Here is a 19000-nt window from a genome sequence, read left to right on the forward strand (position 1 = left end):
CAAACTGAGGCGTTGTTTTAAGCGGGCTGCAGTTTGTGTAACTAGCCCTTTTTTAGTTGTGCTTTGTTTTATAATTGAACAGAACTTTCCAGCTTTTCTTTTTCGCCGTAAATCCATATCTTCATTTGCAATCTGCCCACATTTAACCAGCAATAGAGAAGTGTTTTCATTAGAGCAGCGTGTGTTCCGTCTCTCTACGAATGTCTGCTTTCTTTCTTTTCACTTAATTTATGTATTCGTTTTAGTAACCTCAAGTTCGCCGGTGGTTCTTTATTTTGAAAGACAGAACCGGAAGGGCTCTTTCTTCATTGTGTCTACCTTGATGACCCTCATGACAAGCCACTCATTGATGTAAGCAGTGCCTACGGCTTAAATGAGCCTCGTTCAGGAGCATTTCTTAGTTCACGTACGAACGGAGAGCAGACAGAGACGGGCTCTCCTCCTCCTCATCCTCCTCCTCCTCCGTCCTGTCCCTCCATCTCTTTCTCTCTCTCTCTCTCTCTCTGTCGGTCTCTATCCATCATCCATCCATATGCGTCTTTTGGATACCTGCCTCTCATAGAGCGCGTCAGCCTCCGTGGATCATCCATCCTCCACATGTCATCCCCTGTGTAGTCCCGCTGGAGGCTGTATTTATAGCAATGATGCCCGGCTGAACGGCGCACAGCAGTGTTCATCTTCCAGTGACGCGCAGCGGGATCGCCGAGCGAACAAGAGCTTGGTGCTGCTTTGCTTCTTGGAGTGTGACTGTGCGTAATGGATTTACTGTTGTCAGAGAAAAGTTGGATTTTGTGAAGAGCCCAGTGGACACCTTAAAATGGACAGAATAGGAGTGCGTTTTTAGAAAGGTGCTTTTGGCTTGGAATCACACCGTGAGAGGAAATGCACAGAGGTGAGTTGTGATGCGCTTCTGGTGCCTCGGACAGAAACAATCGCTGTTTATTTTCCGTTTGGATGCCACGTATTTCTACCTCTTTAGCTTTTCTCTCTCTAGCGCAGTGGGTGTTTTGTTTGCGGGTGATTCCAGCACATCCACGGCAATTAGGGTGAGATGAAATTCTAAAATGCTCACTATGGACCAGCTTCTGAACCATTTTCTACGTTATATGTTGCGCTGAGACAGCTAAGGCAGTTACAATTATGCAAAATGCCACATTTCTATTTCTGCCTGGCTTATCCAACTTGCCTTTTGGTGACTTTTTATGGCGAATGTTCCTCTTTTTATTTTCTCATCGACGTGGCTGTTAAACACTTGGATTCTTCAGTCAAGTTCCAGCATCTGTTGGTTTGCTTCACGTTTTCTAAGATTCAGCAAAAGCCAGACACGTTCCTCTTGAGTTTGTTTCGGTTTTTACAGTCACTGGCAAAATAAACTAAAGTAGCTTAACACTAAATTGTTCCTCAAACCTTTTAGGGTTTTTTTTTAAAAAACATTTCGTGAAATAACTAAAATGATTCATTATATCAGCCTACTGTGATGCTCAAATGCTGGAGCACAGGTTCTCCTGTTAGCAGCCAGTTTGGGCTCTGCGAGGTGTGTCTCCGTCCACAGCAGCCTGCGTGACAGCAAACTGGTTCACCATTATAATGGACAGCATCAAATACAGGAGGCAGGAGCCAAAAACACCAGAGAGCCTTAAATGTGTCCACTGAAAGAACAATTCAGTGATACAAAAACATTTTTTTCTGTCTCGACCCTGACAAATTGTTGCCAAATTGTCCCCAGAAATGTGGCCACAAAAAGAGGCACGCATGGAGGTTTTGATGGCACGTGGGCAGCCTACCGTCATTTTCCTTTGAATGTCATGAAACCATTTTGGAACAGGAGTTCGCGTGTGTTCACACTTCTTACGAACTAAGGTCCGAGAACAGACCATTTCTCCTCCGCGGCGAGGGGAAAACTCTGCAAGTTCACAGCCAGATAACGTCGTCCGTTGTCTTGCACACACGACAGCTGACGTGCGTGCGCGCGTGTTGCTCCGGTGACTCCCGCTCCACTCTGTGTCTCGCGGCGTCAACACCTGAGGCTCGCGCCGCCGCACGCGGCTGTAACGCCTCTTGATTCGTTCAGCGGAGCCTGGGCAGTAGCTATGTTTAACCATGTAATTATTTCTGAATTGTGCAGAGCATTGGCTACAATTTGACTCCGATCCAGCTGTTAATACTGTACACTGTTTATTTCTGTTTAGCCTTATTAATATACAGGCTAATTAGCTCTTAATTAGCCACAGGTGTGGGGTACATACCACAATGGCGTCATTTTTCATTCTAAGTGGAAAAGCCATGACATCCTACGGGGAAAAATCATTTTTGTATTATGACTCTTTATTAGTTTACTAAATTAAGGTCCGTTTGGTATCTTATTTGCAGCTTGGGATAAGGCAGCTCTTCTGTCTCCTCCAGTCCTTCTTCAGTCCTGTGTCACTGAGGGCTGTGGTGGCCTCTGGTTTTTCCTGACGTTCAGTCATTTTCGAGAGAGGAAAAAAAAAAAAACACGCCCCGAACTTGGCTTGTATACGGAAGTGAGAAGTGCTGTGAAAATGTAATGATACGACATTAACTCAACTTGAATTACCCGACCTTCAGTACAGGCTGAACCCCTTTTTAGTTGACTTAGCAAAATGTGGCCTGGTTATCAGAGGGTGTTTTTATCTGTTCACAGATTTCAATTCATCACCCATTTTTATACACGTTCACAATTTGTTCTCTTGGTGTTTTTGAAGTGACAATGGCTGCGATTCTGTTTGGCTTGTGATTTATTTATAATGCTACAAAAGATGTTACAAATGAATTCCATGAATTATGCAGCTTTTGCCTAATAAGTTCATTTAAATATTCATATGCTTAATACGCAATTCTGCCACTGCAATACAAGGCAGCCTGGTTCTTTTGTTTATAACTCATTTAAAGCTAAAACAACCATTGCTAAAACATTATTTTGGACATAGTCCCTTTTTGTTAGCATTTCCTACCAAAACCCTTAAAGGGATGAAAACATTCCCAGATAGTTTGATTATAATACCAGTTTACACTGTCCCTGCTATCTGTAAGATTTAATGACTGGATTATGGTTCCAGTGAGATCCGAAAGCTTCTTTCTGTCGTTTGGTCCTTGAATTTGGATGGTCTGTTCCCTGAAAGTGGCTGTGGTAGTTCACACTTCCATCTGCAATACTTGGCAAAATGATGAATATAGAAGTGATGAGAAGCCTGGGGCCAATGTGTATGTGTGTTAAATGAGTCCACTCAAACATGCATGCTCATTGGTGCAGTTATGTTCACTGCTTATGTTAACCATGCATTCTTTTTTCATAGGGACCCCCCCCCCCCCCCCCATCTTCCATCCCTCCTTCATGGGAGCCATTATGCAACGTGCCAGGCTCAGGCTCATGCTCGCTCTCTAATTCGATGTGAGCAGGCCAACCTATTATGAACTCAGTGGGGATCAGGTCTGCAGCGGCTTATCAGAGCACGACAGTGTCAGAAGCTGTAACATGCTCGCCCTCGGTGCAGATATCATTGTATTTAAACATATTTCACCTATTGTCTGTAGCCGTGCTCTGCCCAGATGCCTGTCTTCTCATCAGTGCTGTAAGCCTTAGAGCCTGTAATCCTGTTTTTTCTGCTAATGCGTTATGTTTCTGGTGCCTAGAGGCAGCAGATTAGTAGGTTAGACTCTCATGGATTGGATGAGAGCTGATGGCTTGAAACTATATTTAATGAACTACTACTTGCTGCTCCTGCTAATACTGTTCCTGTTAGCCAATTCCCACTGTGCAGCTACTGTTCTAATATGATGACTACCTCCAATTATTCTGCCATATCTGCTACTTATAGTAGTCATGTGGTTTTCATTCTGGTGATAGTTGCCAGTGTCTCTGTATGTGCCATATTTTACCATCATTGCTACTAAAGTTACCAAATCTACACTACGCCACTTGCCACAGCTAACGCAGTTTCTGCTACTAGTGTGTTTCTACTGCTACATTTGGCTCTTGTACAAGAACGTGTACATCCTCTAATCAAGTGTCAAGTCTGTTAAATGTAGAGCTGAAACAGTTGGTTAACTGACAGAAAAGGAGCTGCTGTTTTGATAACCGAATAATTCTTTCAGTCACTTTTTCTAGTCGTTTGAAGTTCTAGTTCAATGTGATGAGTGCTGGACTAGAGCCAAATTAAAGAAATAAATGTTAACAATTCGTAAATGTTGTCCCTCGCTGAAAATGGGTTCACATTTACTTGATTCTGAATTCTGAATATATTACTGATTACATCAATAAACGAAACATGTGGATATTTTATGGCAGCCCATCTGTCCCCAGTGAGCTTAAAGTTAGAAATGTTAACTTCCATCAGCTGCAGCTGTGCCTTTAATTCTCAGTGTCTCTTTCAGACTTGTAGCTCTGTCATTTACAAGATGATTAATCACTGAACGCCTCTGCAGTATTTTTCCACCGTCAGCCTTTCATGAATTGTTTTGAACTGACATGAATGTTATGAATGTTGAATTTCTCCAAGGGGACAAATAAATGATTTCTTCTTCTTGATCATTATATCCTGAACATACACTGGTATTAAGACGTGCCCATACTGACACACTTTACAGATGTCTCTCCTGCTCATATTTCTTTTCCCACAGCACATTTAAAAATTTTTAATCAGTTTAATCAGTGATTTATTTAAAGATGTATCAATCTATACTTTACTCACATTCATCAAGGTCAGGTAAAGTCAGTTCTGCTCTTGATCACACACATTTATTCTTTTTTTTCTAGCAGTTTCCACTGTGGCTGTGGAAAAGAAGTGTGTGCATGCCTGTGACTAAAGTGTTAAATCTCTGTTTTGCAGCGTGGATACTCTTCTTTCTCATAGAAGAGGGATTTGCTCTGGCACAGAGAACTAAAGGTAAGCCAGAGCTCCAGTGCTCTCCTGCTCCATTAATGTTTATGCACCTGTATTGAAGCAGTCCGAAGGAAGGAGGAATTATCTCTACTTGGATCATAAGACAACGGGATTCTTTTTTAATTCCTGTCCAGCATTTCCTTCCTCTTTATTCTCTGTCTGCTTTTTCTTTTTCTCGCACTAACCGTTCTTCCACTCTCCCTGATTTCCAATCATTCCCTCATTGATCCCCTGACTCAATAACCCATCTGTTCATCTGCTCTCTGCCCTTCTGCTTTAAGATTCCCCAAGCGATCTTGGCGGCCAGAGCCCTAACCAAAATGACTGTGGCACGTGGGTCCGCAACATCAATGGCGGGGTGTTTACATCGCCAAACTACCCCAACACCTACCCGCCCAACAAAGAGTGTGTTTACATCCTGGAAGGTAAAACAGGTCCTTTCGTATTTGAATAGTTCATCTTCGGTAGCTTTTGTCATCAGAACAGCTGACACGGTTTGCCGCCTTTCAGCGTATTGCCTCCTTTAGTGAGTGTCATTAGTCTGACTGACGTTGTTTTATATAACCTTGCCCCTGTCTGATTTTCTGTTCCTTTGCTGGCAGGCAACCAGCCTGACATTTTCTGAATGAGCCATCCCGAGTCTGTTTCACCCCGGAGATATAACCCTTTGAAAATGACGTAGAATGGTGCATTGTGGGTAGCCCCTGACTTCTGGCCTAATCAGAGTACTGCTGTGTTCATATCTGTTGTTAGGGCGTGCCAGAAGACTCTGCTATTGTAAGAAACATAAAAGAGAAGAACATCTGCTGCACATCTGAGCTTCAGTGGCATATCGCTTAATTGCAATGGTCCTTGTCAACACCCCTTCACTGTTTACCAGAAATATCACACCCATCAGTAATTTATGTGGCCTGCCACACCGGAGACATAATGGAAAGCATCATTAGCTGCTATGGAGGATGCGATCTGGATTACTGGTTTAGTTCTTTTTTTCTCACTAAATTGATGAACTGTTTGTCCATGGAGAAGTACAGCCTTTCATGCAGATGAGATGTGCTCGGTACTTTACTTGCTGTGATTGGGGGGGGGGGGGGATAGATTTTACTCATGGCTCAAGGGCTCCCCCTGTGGACAAATCAGGCCCAGAACTATCGTTGACAAATAAGCCACGTCTCCTTCCTGGTGTGAGCAGAAGTACATTACACTGAGCCTGAGAAGTGACAGATGAAACCTATCATTATTAGGTCTTGAATGGCTTTAGTCATGTTCATAACTGCACTGCAGCACTAAGCCTTTTATTCTTCCTCTCACAGAGATGGAGAAACGTTCGCATTTGGCATAAGTGGTAATCAGATAGCTTTGTATTTATAATTTGTGGTTAGTGAGGCTCATTGATTATGTCACATCCTCCAGTTCTTCGGCTCTATAGATCGAGTGATTATACTTTGTGCTCCTTTTGTATCAATCTGTGTCATTTGTGTGTGTGTGTGTGTGTGTGTGTGTGAGAGAGAGAGAGAGAGAGAGAGAGAGAGAGGGAAGGAGATACGAAGTTATATGAGACTCAACACACCATCTCACCAGGGATTGAACACACAGATAACAGGAAGTGCAGGCATACAAGCCACTCATCCAAGCAGAAATAGAGAACAACGAGGATCAAATTTAGACACAAGTTCAATGAGTGAGAAAAGACTCTCCTGCGTTATTTTATTTCAGTTGCACACTTGCCATACACATGTACCACCCTTGACCCTGTTCTTTTTTCTCTGATGGAGCATGCTTGGCTTCTCCATGGCAGAGATGATTCATAACCCCACATCCCATCATCAGCATCTTTACTTAGTGTGATTCATCTCCTAAGGCAGGCATGAATTGAACTTGTTAAATACTTCCTGTGTGTGTTGGGGGGTGATGTTAATGTAAAGAGCTGTGACCATTCAACATATAGACACAGTCTGGATTTGCATGACACATGAAATAAAGTTCATGCTATGATTTGATTCTGGATTCACTGAGTCAGAAACAGCAATGCTGACATGTACGTATGTATGTGAATTTGCATCTGTGTGAGCTGTGCGTGCAACTGTGATGCATACTTGCACATGTGAATATGTACTTTTGTGTTTTGGGTTATTAAAGAAAATAATAGTGAGTGTTTAGCTTGTTCTATTCTCTCCATGCTTTATAGTTTAATTTAATTAATTAATTTAATTAAAACAGTTTAATTGGTTTCTATTCTGTTTTGTTGGAGCATCTGCAGAATGTTGCTTGAAAGCTAAGTTGAGCAGGTATTTCCTTGGGTTTATCCAGTTGTACCCCTCCAATTGTGAGTGTTTAGATGAAATTGAGATGAGATTTTGAATTTGAGTCAGATTCAAAAGGTGCAACAATGTTTTGGTAGGAAAAAACAAACAACTTGCTTATCTGTTGTCAATTTACAGCTATACATTTCCACATTTACAGCTTCAATAGCAATAAAACCGCCAAACATGCCAAGTAACGCTTGATTAATGTGGCTTTCTCTAAAAATGTCTTGTCTTGCCCGATTAAAGCTGTAAGAAACATTTAAATACCTTCAAAGTTAGCTATGTCTGCGTGACAGAAAGCTGTCTCTTGAGCACGTTACATCCTCTCTATCTCTGTCTGTAAAGGGCTTCCTATAGGGTTACCTATAGTCCTCTTCACCTGAGTCTGAGTCAGCTTCTATATAGCTTGTTCTCCATACAGTTAGCTGAGGGGTTAGAATTAACAGCCAACGTGCTCAACTCCAAAATCCAGATTAACTCATATTTGACTCTATTTTCACTTTATGCTTTAGAATCCCATCCAGATTTTATCTCGTCCAGCAAAAGCAAGATTTAATTTTATTCCTTTCATGGATTTATCTCTTTTGTTTCCTTTCTCTCCCCACTCCCTTGTTCATCAAAGCCCTCCCTAGACAAAGGATTCAGCTGGCATTTGATAAGAATTACTACATCGAGCCATCATTTGAGTGCCGCTTCGATCACATTGAAATCCGTGATGGGCCGTTTGGCTTTTCGCCACTCATTGATCGCTTCTGTGGGGGAAAGAACCCGGGCCTGGTTACGTCCACTGGACGCTTCATGTGGATCAAGTTCACCAGTGACGAGGAGCTGGAAGGCCTTGGCTTCCGCATCAAGTACACCTTCATTGCAGGTCAAGGTCACTGTAAACTGTATATTTGCAGCTAATGTCATTCCACGATACACCTGCAGGTTTTTTAAGCTTATTTCTGTATACATCAAAGACTTTTGTTAAGATGTGTAGAGAACTGGATTAGTTTGCTTTGACATGAAAACATGTAAGTGAGTCTGGTCTCTGTGTGTCAGAAAAGATACCATTTTTCCCTAAAGCATAATAGCATAATTGCATTTATCCCAAGTTGTTTGTGATTGTTACCAATTAAAGATGATTTGAGGTGAGCCAGCTGCAGGTTGAGGGTCTCAAACATCATAGCCTTTTTTGCTCCTGAACAGACCCATGTACATCATCAGAGCCTCCTGAACCCAATATGCCTCAGAATCAGCATCTCCCATCAGACGACAGATATTAGCTTCAAACAGACCTCTTTCTGCTTTATCTGGCCTGCCTTAATGGGATCTTATCTTGTGTTTTCGGCTTACCTATTTCTGCTGTGTGGATTGAGAGTAATGTGCCTCCCAAATCTTATCATTTCAGACCCTGATTTCCATCTGCACGTGGGCGGACTGCTAAACCCCATCCCAGGTAAGCTCTTCAGTATTTCTCTGGTTTTGTGTTCGATCCTTTTTGAAGAGCTCCTCCATGCTCAGAAGCTTACCGGAGGCTATCTCTGCCTCTGACGCGAATGCTGAACGCGCAAATGTACCTTGACAGGCACGCAATTGTGCATAAAGTGAAAGGATGTTCATACACAAACACAAACAAATTTAAACACACGAAGGAACACACACCTATCTTGCTCTTTCCTGCCTGTCTTTCTGCCTTTGTTCCTCTGTCTTCTTATTGCCCTGTATCCTAATCCACTGTGCTCACTTCAATTCCACCTTAAATCCTTTACCTCTTTAAATAAAACCCTTCATCTGTTTCTCTGTCTGTCGTGCTCCTCTTCTCATGTTACCCTTTTTCCAATTTATCTTCTGCTCTTTCTTCTCCCTCCCTGACCCTTTTCTCACCTTTCCTGTCTTTAACCTTTCTCTGTCTTCCCTTGTTTTTCTTCTTGCCTCTTCTCTACCTTTCCTTTGCCTCTCTACAGACTGTCAGTTTGAAATCGGTGGATGGGATGGGATTATTCGTTCCAGTCAGGTGGAGGAGGAAGAGAGAGTGAAGCCTGGTGATGCACTAGACTGTATCTGGACTATAAGGGCTCCTCCTCAGTCCAAGGTCGGTACAAGAGGCCATATTAGTAGTCAGGAATGATGGCATGTGTTGCTTCTATCTTATCCTTCAACCCCTGTTTCGTACCTTCCACATTAGCTAGGTTTAGGGTCTAGTCTTTGCTTCTGTTTGGATGGCTCATATTCAACACCATTTGGAAATATATGAGAAATGGACACTTTAACTTACTTAAAATAGGTATGATACAAAATATATAAAGAAAACCTGAAATCTCATGACATATTATGCCTTTCAAGGACTTTTATTCTCCTCTCTTGGGAATATTTTCTTTAGATAAAGACCTTTACTCTGCTGAAAGACTGAACAAACATTTTATTTTACATCTGAATCATCAACTATCACTTCTATCAAGTTCTGCGATTTTATTACCCTTCAAGACACTGAAATAAACTCTCTGATCTGGGGTCTCAACAGAGCCAAAGAACTTTTACAATGGGCTGAAAAGGATGTGCAATGAAATATTTCAGTGTCTTGGAGGGTAATAAACAGCGAAGCGGAGTGAATACTTTCTGGATGCACTGTGTAAATGGTGAAAAACCACATGGGCTTTATATACATGTTTTTTGGGGTTTTAACGTGCCAAGTGTTACAAGCTCTCATCACACTGGTGACACACATTGTCTATCCCAGAATAGACATGAATAGTAATCCATAAAAAGAAGAGAAGAATAATAATGGTTCTGCTAAAATAAACAAGAGGAGCAACAGCGCTAAATAGTTGTACTCTCGTTCTGTTCAGTGTGTTCTGCTTTCCTGTCAGTAGAGTTGTTCTGGCATTTCACCTTGACACTCTTGAGAGAGAGAATAAATCTTCCAGTTGTAATGCCTGTATTGTGATTGTAATTTAATAAATAATGTGCAGGGGTAGTGCAAATACACAGAGAGGTGGCAAGGGGGAAAGCAATGCAGACACATTATTTTTTATAAAACAGCCCTGGAGGTTCACATTTTGAAGCCAAGAGTGAAAGTCCAGAGAGGTGTTCATAAATTCAGATATTTATTTGTGGATATCCAAAATCCCCTTAAAATGACAAACGTAGACTGGCTAGCCTTGATTGTTAGCACTTTGCTTCTCCCTCATGACTAAGTGAGTCATCAGCATGCTCCTGTGATACTCACTTGCCACATACAGTATCCTGACACACACACACGCACACACACACATACGAATTCATTCACATCTAATTAAGTTTAAAAGAGCAGATGCACATACACTGTCACAAATTACATAATATAGCTCCACATACAGCACTATAAGTTACTCACACACAATATACACTCATGCATACAAAGTAATATTTTATGCATACATATGTAAATACATGCATAAGTCACAGATTAGACCCCACAGTCATTTCACTGGACCTGCATGTGCAGCGTGAGGCAGCAGTGAAGAGGATCTGAATTCAGCAGCTGAGTTGCCTAGGCAGATATTAGCTCAACGGAGCAGAAGGAACAGAGCAGCATGCTCAGTGGCAGTAAAAGAAGGTCCGTGGTAGTTAACTGTTGCATGCTTACAGGGGCCTGTGTGCTAAATGTGCTGAAATGTCATCCAAGTTGTTGTCCTCCTGTAGCCATGATAACATTACCACTGATTTGACTTATTGAATACATGTGTATTATACTTACTCTGCAGGTTGAAACTTAACATTACTATAATGTTCTGGCAAATGAGAAGCAGATGTGCAGGCAGGTGACTGGTCACAGTGGTTTTCATGTGATTTATAGAGGCAAGAAACTCACTGAGGACCTCTAGTGGCAAAGTACAGGCTATTTAATACACATTTGTCACAACTGGCATTTTGACGTGGCCCAGTAGGAAAAGCACAGGTGTAAATGTCTAATGATGGCATAATTCCATTTAGCAGCATCACTTTCAGGCCCCTGGTGGTGTTCAAGCTGCTTCAGTGTCACACTGCCATGGTTTACTGGGACTCTTGTATAGAAAGGATGTCATTAACATCAGTGCTTTTCCTACTGTGACAAGTAAAAATGTGTGCTGTGAAAAAGGCCTATGTAAAGACGGGACACAGCAATGAAGTGGCTTATTGTTAATATTATTAGTTACATGTGTGATTTTTCCTGCTAAGACAAGGCAAGACATTTGCTATGAGAGGGAATAAGGGAAATTTCAGGTTTTACAAGTTGACAGGTACTACCCGAGCACACAACTATTTTGCATTATAAGACCAAGCTCTCTCGCGGGGGGTTAGTACCTGATGCACTCTCTCTCTTAGAGAAAAGAGGACAGAATTTGCCCCGTTATCAGTGGAAGAATGCACATAGCATTACAACTTAGATTGCATTTGTTTGTTATTTTGTCATTATAGTGTCCATCAGTGCAACTTATATCTATCTTCTAAACTGTATCCTGTTCCTTCCTTCAGTTCTGAAGAAGTCCAATGTAATATATTTCATATATTTGTCTTCATAAGGGGTATAACTGTTGATTATGGTTAGCTGAGGTAAGCTTGAAGATTGCTGTGGAGTTCATTTACCTCCACATGAAAGTGAATACCCTGTGTATTTGCAGATCTACCTGCGCTTCATGGAGTACCAGATGGAACACTCTAATGAGTGCAAGAAGAACTTTGTGGCCGTGTATGATGGCAGCAGCGCCATTGAAAATCTCAAGGCCAAGTTCTGTAGCACCGTGGCCAATGATGTGATGCTGGACAACGGTGTGGGAGTCATACGAATGTGGGCAGACGAAAAGAGCCGACTCAGCCGGTTCCGCATGCTCTTCACCTCATTTGTTGACCGTGAGTGCTAGTCTTCCTTTCCAGTTTTTCCATTTTGTTCCATCATTTCTGTTGAATTGTGTCATGCTTATGTCTTGCCTAGGTCATATCTATTTAACTCAAGTCATTCTTTCATCAATTTGATGCTACTGCTCATACCTTGACCTAGAATTGTTGCCTCTTTGTTGCTCTAGCTCTGTCAACAACATGAAGAACTGCATTTTTTGAGTGCATGTTGTTCTTCTTCAGGTTGATTTTGAGCTATTAGTTTATGTGTTTGGCCTGAATTACATTCAAAATTGATTATGATGAAGAATATGGCCCTGGTCAAAAATAACTAAGAAGCTTTATTATTTAAGCAAACACATCCACTGACAGAGGTAGATCAGATTCCATGTACTATGTTTAGAAGTATGGTGATCACTGAAAAACAAACACTGTTTCAGTTTCCCTTACCCTTTATGACTGTTTAACTGTGTAATATGTCAACACTTACTGTAACAGTCATGACATTATCCACCCACACACAGAAACAGACACAAAACTGTTGATTTATGAGGTCTGCATCAGTATTCATTAACTGAACTAACAAGCACTGAAGTGTCATTTCAGCATAAATATGAGAAAACCAATTATTCTCTGGTATTTGTAAATAATAGTAAATAACTGAAAGCAACAAATAATTTACTGATATGCATGTCACAGCATAATACTGTACTTATTATAGCTCTCTTACAGCAGGAAAATAGGAATTTATCTGTTTTGGTTAAAAGATAAGCTAAATAAGGTTAATGGGTCAACTGGAGGTAATTATACATTAAGCTTCATTATTTTTGAAGGAAAAGAGACTTTCAAACAGATGCTGTTAAAGGTTGAACATAAAGTAGCAGGAATTGCCATGCAGGGAACGCCGTAATATTTTCATTAAATGCCTGAATAGACTGAGATATTAATTGCCACATTCTCCTGAACACTTCCCAAACCTTGGCTGAATGCTAATGTTGTTTTTCATCAGCAAACCCATAACCATTGCAGTCAGAACTTAATGGCCTTTTAAATTCTGTAAGGATTTTTTTTTTTTTTGTTTGTTTTTAATTCTGAGAGTCCTTAAGACCATTTAGATCCTCATTAATTCAGATCACACAGTTCATCTCAGAGAAGTCAGAAGACTCTTAAATAACTCCCAAACTTTATTTGGTCAGAGTCAGCAACTGAAATTTACGTGAAGGTCAGAAGGAACCGTTAATCTTTGTCACTCAGAGAACAAGATGAGTTTTGCCTTTCACACTCCCTCATCTTTAATGTGCTCTAATCTGCTGACAGAACCTCCTCTGACGTGTAAACCAGCCATAAATACATATTAAATATTAAATAATTGAACACTCCATGCATACACTCGGACATGACTTGTGTGTGTGTGTGCGTGTGTGTGGAGGGAGGGTGAGGGTAAGAGGGTGAAGTGTTGTTGACACCCTTGGAGAGTCTTCATTTTGAAGGCAGGAGACACATAATTGGTTTGGATGTGATCACAGTGTCAGGGGAGCGACCCTATCTAGGCTCACTGGAAGATAGATACTCCAATACACACACACACACACCCTCTCTCTCTATATTTCATACATACCCTTACACACACATTTACATGTCCCTTTGTCAAAATGATTTAACCCTGAGGCAGAGGAAGCATGCAGAGGAAGAGAAGTGGAGGCTCAGAACAGGGTGAAGCTGGTGGAGCAGACCACAGTCTGTTTCAGCTGTGATAAAGACTCAGAGTGTGTGTGTGTGGGGGGGGGAATAGAGGTGGCAAATCTTCGTCAAAGAGACCGGGAAAAGATAGATTAGAGGAGTGAACAAGCCATGAGAGAGAGGCTGAATGCCATACTGTGTGCATAAAGACACATGGTGCCAGATTTATCTGTGTGAGCCGTTTGCTGTGTTTCAATGGCTCTTTTTTTCACGCTGAGAAATAAAACAAAAAAACACAGCATGATGTTTTTTTCACTTTTTCATTTTACAATTTTAATGTTGGTATTTCACTCTATTTTGCACGCAGGGTGTCTATTGCAGATCTGTTGGTCACAGAAGAAGGATTCCTCCTGTTGTTGTGGTTATCAGCACCTGAATATGACAAAACTGTAGTTTGGTTTGATCTCAAAATGCAGTTAACAGAACAAAACTCGCGTGAAAATGTGTCAGAGTACATCTTTTAAAGATGGTTATAATGTACGTACTGCTCTTCATTTAACCACGGGGAGGGTTCAAAAGGACTTTCCCTTTTGTTTTGGACTGTGTTGTTGTATGTTACTAACAAAAGGGTGGACTTTAGATGGAGTCAGTTATCAAGTATCACCTCACCTTTGCTTCTGGCTACATAAAGATTCTTTACAGACTTATAAAGATGGCGGGCGGCTTGATTGACAGTTCAGATAGATTTTGATGGTTGACTGTTGTTTGTCCTCCACTTTATCCAAGCAAAATAATTCTTGGCCAAAACAGTGCATTAATGATCAATCCTGTCTGCTGCACAATTCCTCAGGCCTGATGAAATCAGAATCACACCATATGACCTGCAAGAAATATTATGCCACTGCCTTTCAGCCAACTTCCACTTTACCCACGTCCCACACTAAAAAATGAGCCTTCTTTTGCTGCTGCCCCAAATTATCCACATCAAAACCCAGGCATCTGCATTTTCCTTCAGCCTTGCAGTTCTTCCTACCAACTGGGAGAGCATCGATCTCCCGAGCCCAGCAGCCAGCATCAATCACTAGTCGCCTCTGTCTCTGCCACTGCAACCTTGATATGCTAAGAGTCGCTTTAATGTGGGCTGTCTGACAGCACCTGTCTGACCATTTGCACCCTATGATTACCTGAAGCCATTTCTACCACGCCCCTGCCTTTCCTTTCATCTTTTTCATATTATCCCTCTCTTTCTTCTCTTAGTTTTTCAGCTATCCATCCATCCAACTCTCCTCAGACTCCTTTGACAAGAGGACTGCAGTTCAGTGTAGCTGCCATCTCCTCCCCCCATCACCCCCTGATGTTGTCTCTGTAGGAAATAATGATTTATGGCCTTGTGCTGATCGTCTCCATTAGACCTCCAGTGTTTCAAGCAATAACCGAACATCATATCTTTAATTTCATGCCTCTACAGATTTCTACAGCCCAATTATTGATATTTTATTGTTATTGTTTTATTGTTAATACTGTCAAAATAGTTCCAGTCATTTTCACAGTGTAGTCATCTTTTTCTCAGCACTGAGACAGCTGTTTTACTGTCCTTTTTTTTAAATTCCATTATCTCTGTGTGTTTTCTTTTGCCTGCAGCCCCCTGTTCAGCCAATACTTTCTTCTGCCACAGCAACATGTGCATTAACAACTCCCTGGTGTGCAATGGGGTTCAGAACTGTGTCTACCCATGGGATGAAAATCACTGCAAAGGTAATCATCTTCTTTCTGCCAGTTATTCCCAGTTGAGATTGTTGTAAATAAATGGGGGTGGGGGTGGGGGTTGCAGGTTTTCAGGGTTGGTATTCGTTTTTTTTTTATGAACTTATTCTTTTTATCTATTACTTTATTCTTTATTTTTCTTATTCTTTCCTCTTTTCCCCTTCCCCCTCCCCCTTGCAGAGAAGCGATCTAAGGGGCTTTTTCATCAGATCACTAAGACCCATGGCACTGTCATTGGTGTCTCATCAGGAATAGTTCTTGTTCTTCTTATCATCTCCATCCTGGTCCAGATGAAGCAGCCAAGGAAAAAGGTAACTCCTCCTTTGTGGTTGACCTTTTGTTCAGCAGGAAAGTAGACTGAGCCTGAGACAAAAAGGCATATAATTGAAAGTGATGGTGGGATTCCAAATTAGACGGGGGTACATGTAGCTCTGGAGACAGGGAGTTTTAGGGTGGAAGTTGTGTTTGAGCACTTTCATCCCAGCATTTTTTAAAATATTCAGTCTCAAAGCTCCTGAAAACTTGATTTCAAATCTAATGTGAAGTATAAGTAAAATTGTTGAGCAGATTTAATTTACAGTGTACGGGCGACATAAGGGACAATCCACCAACTGTCATCTCAGTTCTCAATTCTGAATAGTGCCCACAAGTGTGTAACTTTTCATTTTTACTTTTCAAGGTTGTAGCTCGCCGGCCTGGTGTCTTCAACAAGGCAGGCTTCCAGGAGGTCTTCGACCCACCCCACTATGAGCTCTTCTCTCTTCGCGACAAGGAGATATCATCAGATTTAGCTGACCTGTCTGAGGAGCTGGACAGCTTCCACAAGCTGCGGCGCTCCTCCACCATGTCCCGCTGTGTCCATGAGCACCACTGTGGCTCGCAAGCCTCTGTGGCTACTGGTGGTGGCAGTATGAAGCACAGCCGCACCACCCTGAGCTCCATGGAGCTCTCCTACCACAACGACTTCTCTAAGCCACCACCCATGAAGACTTTCAACTCCACAGCCAGTTACAAGAAGAGCTGCTATGGCTACAAGCAGCACTCACAGACTCATGACTGCGACCAACAGGTCATTGAGGACCGTGTCACAGAGGAGATCCCATGTGAGATATATGGCCGTGGAGGAGGCGGAGCAGGAGCCACAGGTGGAGTAGCAATGGGAGGAGGAGCAGGAGGGGCATCAGGAATTGCAGGAGGAGGGATTGGAGGAGCAGTAGGGATAACAGGCGGAATGGCAATGGCAGGAGGAATGGGTATGGCGGGGCCTAGTGGCATTGCTGGAGGTATCGGCGGTGGGATGGCAGGAGCCTGCGGAACCCTCAGTATCCGCGGCAACAGCGCTCGTAACAGCACCACCATAGTTGACCCACAACAGCGTTCCATGTCCATGGACTTTTAGATGGTGAAGGGAGGAAGAAAAGAAGAGAGAGAATACAGAAAGAGTTCACATTTCACTCATCAAAAGAAGAGGAGGAAGAAGAGAAGAAAGGCGATTCACAATAATCATAAATTGATCACTGCTCCCCTCCCTCCTCTGCCTTTGCTTTCAAAACCGTTTTAAAAGTATTGCAGGTATCACATAAGGATCTTCTCTCAAAGGCTCGTCTGCAGGTTTGGGAAATTGGTAGAGAAGACTTAAGGAATGAAAAGGAGGAAGAGAAAAAAAAACAAGAAAATACTGGCTCTATTCTTCAGGATACTGAAGGGTGTAGAGTGAAGAGAGGGTGGAGACATCTTGTCTCTCTTCCTATCTTATTTAATCTCTCTTTTTCTGAAGACACATGTAATAAGAGGGTTCTCGCATGCAGACCCAGACTTCTCTCTGTTTGGTAGCCTAGAAGACCAGGTAACCACTCATGAACAGGGAGCGTAAAAGACAAAGAAAGAGACATCCTATTCTGAGTTTTTACATTTACTCACCTGCCATGCACAGATATATGATATATAGTGAGTCTTCTAATAATTTGAGTCTTTATTTTTGTCAGTGTACTGTACTGTTAAAACCAGTATATATCCAGCCTCATGATGATGCTTGGCTTTTAACTCTTTAATCTTTTTCAAATGTTTCCCAGATGATTTTATGAAGATGACTTGTGTTGATGATGAGGTTGTTAATGAAGTTGCTGTTGTTGATGATGATCAGGAATTTGATGATGACAATGATAATTATGTTATATTACTATAATAATTGTGTATTTTCATTGTTACCTCACACACAGAGGGAACGCTCTATTTACGGTAGTCTCTCCTCAGGAAGAGCACATGAAGAGTGTGTCTTGTTTTGGTAAGAAATTGAGGGAACAAAGTCTGATTCAAGATATGGGTGATAATTTATGGAATGTGAAATGTGTATGGCCTGGACTGGATCAAAATAGTAACCATCCCACTCCCAAACCTTACCCTTCCCAGGAGAAAATGTATTTTCTCAATTTCCCTATTAACTGAGTGTGTGAAACAAGCACAATCTGTTTCCCTGAAGAGACAGACATGTAGCCTATATGAGACTCATTTATGATTTTAACCACTGGTTGTATAATTTCATTCTGTTGAATTAAATGAGAGCTTACTCACCTCCCAGTGTGAGCTTTTCTTTTCACTATGACTGAGAAAGGTGAACATGGCCGCACCCATGGGCTGGCAATGTGCCAGCAAGGTAAGACACACATTGTGACAGGCAGATAAAAATGAAACAGCCGAAACAAAGCTTGGTATTGCATAGAATAATGTTTACATGAAAAAAATGCTTTTAGTATGATCACTGAATGAACCTGAATATACAGGATTTTATGCTGATTAATTTCAGATGTTGCCAACTGAACTGAACAAAATTCATAAAGATGGTACAGAGCCTCTTTATACTGTTGACTATAAAGTAAGTTATAGGGGGGAGGGGGCATTTTTCACATTAATCACTCCACCACACCCAAATTTTTCCTGCCCGTCCGGTAATCGGACCGGTGACCCTCCGATCACAAGCCGCTTCTCCAACCTCTAGGCCACGGTTGCCCCCTTGGTAGGTAGTGCAGATGTATGCTATTAATCAACATATTATTCTGAGCTGAAGGTCAGATATTTCTGAGTAGTTGTGCTCAACTCACATGATTAGCTGCAGATTAGATAAGATATTGTGTGGTTTATTTGGAATAACATAAACATTATCCTTACTATCTATTTTTACAGCCACAGTCACACAAAGGGTGCTCTGACATCACAGACAAGAAGAGTACAAGAAGAGCTGAACAATAGTTTAGACATGAGGCAACATATTTCAACACGACACTAAAACTGTACATAGCACTTGGATGAGTCAGATAGATAATAAATGACGTCTTAAATGTAAATACATTCTCACTACTTAGAATTATACATTACAATATCTGAAAAATAAGAAATTCCAAAACTCCTTTTAAAATATAAAAGAAATGTTCAGAAATGTTTTAATGAACTACTGACCACTTATAAATCAAATAATATATTTCAAAGTCTAGGTTTTTAGTCTTCAGATCATCA

The 19000-nt window shown here is 41.5% G+C and overlaps 1 protein-coding gene across 1 annotated transcript; it reads left to right on the forward strand.

Annotated features, from left to right (window-relative positions):
- Positions 1-283: 283 nt before the first annotated feature.
- Positions 284-18054, forward strand: LOC124065136 (neuropilin and tolloid-like protein 2). Its single transcript, XM_046400301.1, has 10 exons — positions 284-892; positions 4848-4904; positions 5183-5326; positions 7830-8078; positions 8601-8648; positions 9157-9284; positions 11833-12061; positions 15368-15481; positions 15671-15801; positions 16170-18054. The coding sequence occupies exons 1-10, from the start codon at positions 883-885 to the stop codon at positions 16887-16889; spliced, it is 1830 nt and encodes a 609-aa protein (XP_046256257.1). The 5' UTR covers positions 284-882; the 3' UTR covers positions 16890-18054.
- The last annotated feature ends 946 nt before the right edge of the window (positions 18055-19000 follow it).

The sequence above is a fragment of the Scatophagus argus genome, chromosome 1 (assembly GCF_020382885.2).
Source record: "Scatophagus argus isolate fScaArg1 chromosome 1, fScaArg1.pri, whole genome shotgun sequence".
Classification (NCBI taxonomy): Eukaryota; Metazoa; Chordata; class Actinopteri; family Scatophagidae; genus Scatophagus; species Scatophagus argus.